The sequence below is a fragment of the Cebidichthys violaceus genome, unplaced genomic scaffold, assembly GCF_023349555.1.
Source record: "Cebidichthys violaceus isolate CVI_PGR_0920_01 unplaced genomic scaffold, fCebVio1.0.p SCAF_5, whole genome shotgun sequence".
Lineage (NCBI taxonomy): Eukaryota > Metazoa > Chordata > Actinopteri > Perciformes > Stichaeidae > Cebidichthys > Cebidichthys violaceus.
Genome location: NW_027176705.1, coordinates 5,893,638 through 5,902,269, shown reverse-complemented (window position 1 = coordinate 5,902,269; position 8,632 = coordinate 5,893,638). Strand labels below are relative to the sequence as shown.

Sequence of the window (8,632 nt, the reverse complement as noted above, 5' to 3'; positions counted from 1 at the left end):
GGATTAGTCAGCAAGAATAAATACACATTTAGTATTGCCAGAATAACAAAAGCTCTGAAGTCTATAAAATGTTTATTAGACTGCATGTAAAAGAAGTCATTACAGTTCCAAACTGCAAATAAATTAAATGACAAATACAACTCAAGTTTCAAAATTCACAATATTATATATATTTTTTTATCATAATTGATAACATGTTATATTTTCAAGCGACTGCATGACATCACAGCATGACATCAGAAATCAAGGAGCAAGGAAAGCTCTTCTTCCTCATGCCTCACTTTGCGGGACTAATATTAATGATCACAGACTCAGGTAAACTAACAAGAATGAGATATTTAATAGCTGAAAAAGAGACATTTCCTCTTGAGTTCAATGACAGTGTTTAACACATCATCTCGCATTGTAATGTCCAATTCAGAGGTAAAAGCACAACGGTTAATGTTTGTAAGCAGTCCCGAATTGCAAGAGTACAGACAGTTGCTGTAGGTCCAAAAAAAGATGAGCGTGGGCACATTTGCAGGAGGAAAAGCAGAAGGCAGATGTGAGGCAGATTAGTCATCAGATAGGAAAGAGCATCTATATACAACAGATATGAGGGCAGGCAACTGACAGTAGGTGGTTGGTCATGAGAAACTTAAAAGGTGTAGACGGACACAATCAGACACACAGAAGAGAGGCAGCGGTGAAAGGCCAGAGAGTTAGCTAGGTACATTTAAACTGAAGAGGTAGACTGGAAAAAACACAAAGAAAACTGTGGGAAGGACAGAGAGCAAGCTACAAATATCCTACTGACGTGTGGGTGTGTGTTAGAAGGCAGAACCCATGAGTCAATTATAGTGTGTTTGATTTGGGTTACATTTTAACAAGTTGAGATTGTTCAGAAATAAGCACCATCGTTTTTACTGATACATATGTGTGTGCAGGTACAGAGAAGGCTGAGGTTACAGGTGAGGTAGGTCAATTGGGTCTTTAGGGAACAAAACACAAAATATAGAAAAATATTTACAATATACAGTGCACTTCCTGTAACATTTACTTAAATGTAAAAGGTCAGAAAATTTAGCAATTTGCAATTAGCAAACACTTTTTCTACACTTTCACTGCCTATAGTCTGCACCTCTTTGGGTAAGTCTGAGTTCTATGTTTGAACAACAAAACAAGCAAACATAAGCAAAGAGCATGTACAGTAGCAGTGTCTGTACATATCAAGTACAGTGGTGAAAATTACATTAGAAAAAAAAGCACTTACCAACCTTTCAGCCTTGTGTGTGTGTGTGTGTGTGTGTGTGTGTGTGTGTGTGTGAGAGAGACAGATTTCAGAATAGAAGCACTTTCATTTGTAAAGTGCACTCCAGTCTATACAGCCAGGAGGCTTGATTGGAGTGATGCATGTGTACCTGAATTTGGGTTACAGTTCTCTGGATATCAGCTAACTTTTATCGGTAATTTATCTTTTTGATTCTATGACATAGATTGGCTGGCTGACAAGTGACCGAACACATGAGCTGATTAAATTGTCATCTTGCTTTTGTCCAAAGCTGCCTTCTCCATCTGTAAAGCGAATGCCTCTATGCAGAAAGTCAATGCTTAAATGTTTTTGGGAGGCCAAAAAGAAGTATGAGCTGAAATAAATTTAAGTGTGTGTCTAAGTGCACACACACATTATTCCAGCTCATTTCACCCGATCATATCTGCATAATATCACCATCTTTCTATCTCTGACACAAACCTTTACATTCTGTGTTATACAAATAATTCAGCTCCCTCCATCATACTTTCTCTGTTCACCACTGGAGGGGAAAATTGAAGTTTCAAACATATAATTTCAAACATATATTACCATTTGTGTCTCCATTTTTCACTAATTCTCTCTCACACACACACTCACTTAATGAAGCTTTCAGCAGCAGACAGACAATTTTCACAGTATAAAAATATTCACTAAACCACAGAGAGGTCCACGATTTCACATTAAGCCCATATTTATCAGTCTTTGATGCCACACAAAGATAAACATTGTTAAGAGCTGCAGTCGAGAGCAAACGAAAATTGAGAATAATCAAGTCTCAGTCAAGACTGAGACTCAAATAAGTCAACTTTTATGTGAGACATTACCAAGAGATTGGGCAAATCAGTTAAGATTGTTACAAAAGCAATACTCGGCAGTGTTCACACATTTAATGATATTCATGTAAGTCCTGCAAGATGGTGAAAGATCATGATTTGGAAATAACACCAACATAAGTCTGAGTGTTCTTGTCCATGAAGTATGATGACTTCTCCTTCCTAGTTTTTCAGTGTTTCCTGTCCAGGGCTAGCTCTATCTGGGCACAACCAGAATGATTGTTACCTGAATCATGTCAGCATCACTGATGTCACCAAACGTCTGAGGAGATGGATGTATTCTTGTTGGCTCAGCCTGTTTGAGTCAAGCATTCAGGAGTCATTTGCCGTGTATATTAAAAAAAAAATACGTAAACAAACTTTCAGCTTTTCAGTGAACCTATTAACTGAATCTATGAGAGATCTGGCGAGTTCACTGACTGAAATGTGTTCGCCACACTGCTAACAAATGATCATTAAGGAAATAACGCCCACAATCACCACCACAGGACTCACTGGTACATTCTCCACCTTCATAGAAGAAAACACGTTGACACTAAACAGACGGGTGTGTATCAGCAGAGGGCAAGTCTTCCTTTAAAAAGGTGTCGACAACATCCGTACAAAAATGTCTTCTCAGGCACTGGTGCCTTCATTCTCAGCAGCTTGGCTGTCACATCCTGTTGTTCCGTGGGTGATGAGGGTTGTTGGGGCCTCAGATATGTTTCGCTGGCTGCCGTGCCTTGAGCCGTGCCTTGAGCCGTCTAACTGATGGAGGCTGCTGTGAGTGGAGAGCGGGTGGTCGAGACGTGGCATGCTGCCATGGAAGCTGCGTTCCTCTGTACCTCGATAAGCCATAGTATCACTCCTGAGAAAGGACAGGCAAGGTTGAGACAGTCTTAGTTTCATCTAATTCACAACTTTTGACAGACAAAAAGGAAGTCAATGGATTTTTTTTGCTCTACCTGTCATCACGAATGCGGCGCAGGCTGCCGTGGTAGCTGGCCTTGCTGTGGACACTGCTGGCCTTACTCCTGGTGGACGTGGGGTTGGCGTGGTGGGTTCTGATTGGTTCATCAAGGTCATCTATGACAGCCAAGTGGGTGGAAGAAGCGTGGGTAGATGTGCCCTAAAGGAGGATTTAGAGATTTATTTATTATCACTATTATCATTCTTTCTGACATATTTTTTTAGGCATACCATTGTGTGACATTTTTCTGATATTCTTCACGACACACTATATGGCATTTTTAATAAAACATTTATAATATATTTTGTGACATTTTTATGACATACTATACTTATATACTATATATACAATTACATATATATATATATATTATATACTATACCAGGGGTATTCAATTAAAATTCCAAAAGGTCCAGATTGAGAAAATCTCCTCGTGCAATGGTCCGGAACATTACAATAATATCTAACTTGCGCTATTTACTGCCATATGTATGTATGTATATATATATATATATATATATATACGTATATATATATATATATATATATATATACGTATATATATATATATATATATATATATATATATATATGTATGTATATATATATATATATGTATGTATATATATATATATATGTATGTATATATATATATATATGTATATATATATATATATATATGTATGTATATATATATATATATGTATATATACATACATATATATATGTATATATATATATATATGTATATATACATATATATATATATATATATATATATATATATATATGTATATACATATATATATATACGTATATATATATGTATATATATATATATATATATATATATATATATATATATATATGTATGTATATATATATGTATATATATATATATATATGTATGTATATATATATATATATATATATATGTATATATATACGTATATATATATATATATATATATATATATATATGTATACATATATATATATATATATTCAAAAGTCTAGTAGTAACGTCTCTGTGTAGTCAACAACTGTTAAATCAAATAAAGAAAGTACACATCAATTATATTTTAACAATTATTATTCTCAGTTTTCAAATTTAACTGGATGGATTATACATAATACATAGAAATACATGAATAAATGTTCTTTTCTCATTCTAATTCTCATTTCAAGTAAAATAAGGGCTGGATTAAAGAATAACTGACGTAACTGAAAACTTTAAAAAAAAATTGCATTTTAAGAGGAAATGGTGCATAGTTACAAAATCATTTCACCTCAGGGTTGATAGCAGACCACCTCAAGGTGTCACTCAGAGAGAACCAGGACATTCTGATGTAGCATTTCAAAATAAAAGCCCTTCAAAATGGCATGCATGAGCTAACTTCAAATTGCATTCATGAGACAATTTGTCTAATTTCAGATGGGATTTTAGAGGAAATGGTGAATAGTTACAAAATCATTTCACCTCAGGTTGATAGCAGACCACCTCAAGGTGTCACTCAGAGAGAACCAGGACATTCTGATGTAGCATTTCAAAATAAAAGCCCTTCAAAATGGCATGCATGAGCTAACTTCAAATCGCATTCATGAGACAATTTGTCTAATTTCAGATGGGATTTTAGAGGAAATGGTGCATAGTTACAAAATTATTTCACCTCAGGTTGATAGCAGACCACCTCAAGGTTTCAATGCGATTTTGAAGGGCTTTAATTTTGAAATGCTACATCAGAATGTCGTGGGTCTCTCTAAGTGACACCTTGAGGTGGTCTGCTATCAACCTGAGGTGAAATGATTTTGTAACTATGCACCATTTCCTCTTAATAATCGTCACAGTCTCTGAACATATGAGACACACTAGTTTTAAATTGTCCATGGGAAGAATTAACCTATAAGAGTCTGTTCATTCTTGGTTAAAGACTCTGGTCTCTCTGGTCTCTCTGACCACTTTTCTCTTTTCGGAGAACGTCATGTGAAACAACTTCTCTGACTCACATAATTATTCACCTGCCCTTCGTTCTCTTTCCTCGTCTCAGCCCCGTGTGTGTACATCTCACTCGAGTCATGAAACGTGTCAGAATACCCATATTTGATTGACTGAGCTGCATCACATGATGTGATTTACAACACATGTAATTGGTCGGTTTGTTTCCTGGACCACTGACCGAGTGCCGTAAAGGCTAGAAAAGCTGCGCCGGTTAAAATATAGGCGCTCCGTCAAAATGTAATAATTCTCAATTATCTATCAGTTTTAGGTCCAGGGTCCGGATACAACGGCGTCTGGGTCCGGATCCGGACCACAGTCCGCCTATTAGTGACCCCTGTACTATACTATGTTTCTTATGACACGGCATACAACACTCACATTTTTAATCAAATTTGTATCACATACTAGACATTTTTTATGACGCACTGTAACCATTTGTTTATGGCACATTTTTACGGCATACTTTATTTTGATAATTTTGATAAATCTTTATGAAATACTATACTGTGACATTTTTGATGTCATAATACTATGACATTTTTGAGAGCACATTTTTATGGCATATTATATACTGTGATATTTTAATGACATTTTATGAAATACTATGCTGTGACATTCTTTCTTTTTTTTTTACCGCATGCTATACTATGACATTTGTATGACCTTTATTTAGAATAGTATGTCAAAAAAGAATAGTGTGTTGAAAAAAGTCAAACTATAGCACGTCGAAAAAAAGCCATATTATAGTATGTCAAAAAAGTCAACAAGGATGTCTATAAAAGTCTGTTAAAAAAGTAATTAGATATCGTTTGTCGAAAAAGAGTCATACTACAGTATGTAAAGAAAATCATAAAAAAGTCATGAAAAATACATAGTATAGTGTGTAAAAAAAGTCCTATTCAGGGTTGCGGGGAAGCTGGAGCCAATCCCAGCTCACACCTATGGGTGATTTAAAGTCATCAATTAACCTCAGCTGCATGTCTGTGGGAGCCAGAGAACCTGGAGAAAACCCAAGATGACGTGGGGAGAACATGGCCCTTTTTGCTGGAAGGCGACAATGCTAGCTACTTCACCACCGTGCATGCCATGTCATATCCTATTATGTCACAAAAAGTCATAGTATAGTATGTCGCAAAAATGTCATACAAATTGTCATAGTATAGTATGTGTTCAGTCCTAATGTGGGAAGCTATAGAAAAAGTATCAATGTTTTTTTTAATCTCTCTCTATAGTTTTCACGGTGCTATGGTGCTTGAGGTAGTGTATGCCGAAAAAAGTCATAAAAAGATCATAGAAAACAAAATGTCATAGTTTAGTGTCATAATGTGGGAAACTATAGAAAATCAATCAATGTTTTTTGTACATGTTTTACAGTTTTCGTGGTGCTGTGGGGCTTGAGTTGCTGATGGGTGACGAGGAGGAAAATAAACGATTACGCATCAGTTTGAGAGTCTCTGCGTCTTGCTTATCCAAACCAAGGGCTGTTATATGTATTATGTAATGAAAATTCTAAAAAAGTCCTAGCAGAGTATGTCATGAAAATGTGATAAAATATGATGGTATAGTATATCGAAAAAAGTCACAAATAAAGTCTTAGTATAGTCTGTCAAAACATGTAAAAAAAGATCATATTGAAGTATGGTCAAAAAAATGTCAGTATAGTATGTCAAAAAAAAATTAATAATGAAGTCATAGTATGTAGAAAAAAAACATAAAAAGTAAGTTAAGTAAAGTAAAAAATGGATAAAAACATATTTTCTATTCGTTATCCTTAACTGTTTATTCGATTCAGGGTTGTAGAGGGGCTGGAGCCGATCCCAGCTCACATTTACACCTACAGGCAATTTAAAGTCATCAATAAAGAAATGTCATAGTATGTAAAAAAAAAATCGTAAAAATTGTCTAGTATAGTACGACATTAAAATGCTTTAGTATAGTATGTTATAAAATGTCTCATCAATGTCACAATGTTTTATTAAAATGGCATTGTATAGTATGACATCAAAATGTAATTCTATAGTATATCATAAAAAGTGTCTTAAAAATTATATAGTATCTATTGAAAAAGTCAGCACGGTATGTCATAAAAATGTAAAAAAAAAGTCATAGCATAGTATGTAATGAAAATGTTATACAAAATGTCTTATTAGAGCATTTTTTTAATGAAAATGTCATAGTAAGTAATGTCATTAAAAAGTCATAGTACAGTATGTCATAAAAAGGTCATACAATTGTCATATTATAGTCTGACATGAAAATGTAATGAAAGTCAAAGAATAGTAGTTCATGAAATTGTGTTTATAAAAATGTCTTGGTATAGTATGGCATAAAAATATCTTTAAAAATGTCAAAGCATAGTATTTCGGCCGACATGCAGGATTCACACAAGTTTGGTTTTGTGTTTTCCTGTTGCTTCTACAACTAGTATTATAATGATTACTTTTGATACTACTATATCACTGCCATCTTTGCAGTCCTACCTGGGTGGATGTTCCTCTGGACTTCCTAACGATGGGGGTGTTGGGTTCACGCAGCAGGGATTGGGCAAAGTCTGGCTGCTCCTGCAGCACCTGGCGAGACTCGTTCACCCCACTACTGCGGAAAGGAGGGTGAGGGAGGGCAGGCGTGAAAGGTTTTAAGAATGGGAGACAAGAGGAAGGTGGGGATTTAAGTAGTGTGTGTGTGTGTGTGTGTGTGTGTGTGTGTTTGTTGCTCTTCTTACTCTTTGCGTCTACGTCCATGCAGGAAGCTGGCCCATTCAAAACAGGTCTTCTTGCTGCCCACCCAGAACACAGAGGGGATCCCCACCACCAACATCATCAGATATTTAATTAGGAACAAAACCATGGCTGGTCGGCTGGTCTGCTCCACCTAAAGAGAACAGACACATTATACACATAATACATACATAAATACAGCCTGAAATGTACAAAAGCTAGAGGAAGAGAACATATTTATTGTTGCATTTAAGAATTGAAATGCAGGACAAATATTTCCTCAACAGTAACACTGTAAAGAAATATGAAATACTTAGGATGCCACTGGAACTACTTGCACATTACTAAAAGTATCCAGCAGTGACAAGTGTTTTTAGCCCTGTCAGTCAGTTTGAATGATGGAAAAGGGGGGTAATACTTGAAAAACCCAGCTGTTTCAGCAGCTGAACTGCAGTCGGGATGTAAAGCAACCGCGGTCTTGAACTATTCAGTATCTCCCACCAGAGGGCATGAGTTTACAGCAGTTATGTAGATTGAGAGGTAAGAACTATTAAGTTTTGAAACATAAACAGAGAGAACATTTTAGTAGTAGTATAGTGTAAAGTACATTTAAATGAGAAGTATACAGTAGTTCACCCCTAAGTCATAGTTTCATTTTTCTCAAAGATAAAACTCCAGTGGGGAAACCATTAAACACAACAGCTGCAGAGTAAACACAAACTGCTGAGGTTAACAGGGTGATCTTTATGCAGCACCAAAAACAAGTATAAAAATATCAAAGTCTAATACAAATAAACAATTACAGAATGAATTACATTTCAGAAAGCATTTTAACACACA

The 8,632-nt window shown here is 35.4% G+C and overlaps 1 protein-coding gene across 2 annotated transcripts in view; it reads right to left on the bottom strand.

Moving 5' to 3' along the window:
• Positions 1–53: 53 nt before the first annotated feature.
• The window catches only part of LOC137887503 (frizzled-3-like), a 33,299-nt gene continuing 24,720 nt past the window's right edge, over positions 54–8,632 (bottom strand). The window contains exons 8-11 of one of the 2 annotated variants that reach the window (XM_068730558.1): positions 7,798–7,946; positions 7,556–7,670; positions 3,072–3,235; positions 54–2,974 (exon numbers count right to left, since the gene is read on the bottom strand). In XM_068730558.1, the coding sequence (XP_068586659.1) occupies positions 2,743–2,974; positions 3,072–3,235; positions 7,556–7,670; positions 7,798–7,946 (660 nt within the window). In that variant the 3' untranslated portion in view covers positions 54–2,742. The remainder of the gene's footprint in view (positions 2,975–3,071; positions 3,236–7,555; positions 7,671–7,797; positions 7,947–8,632) is intronic. The other variant, XM_068730560.1, reaches the window with a different exon arrangement.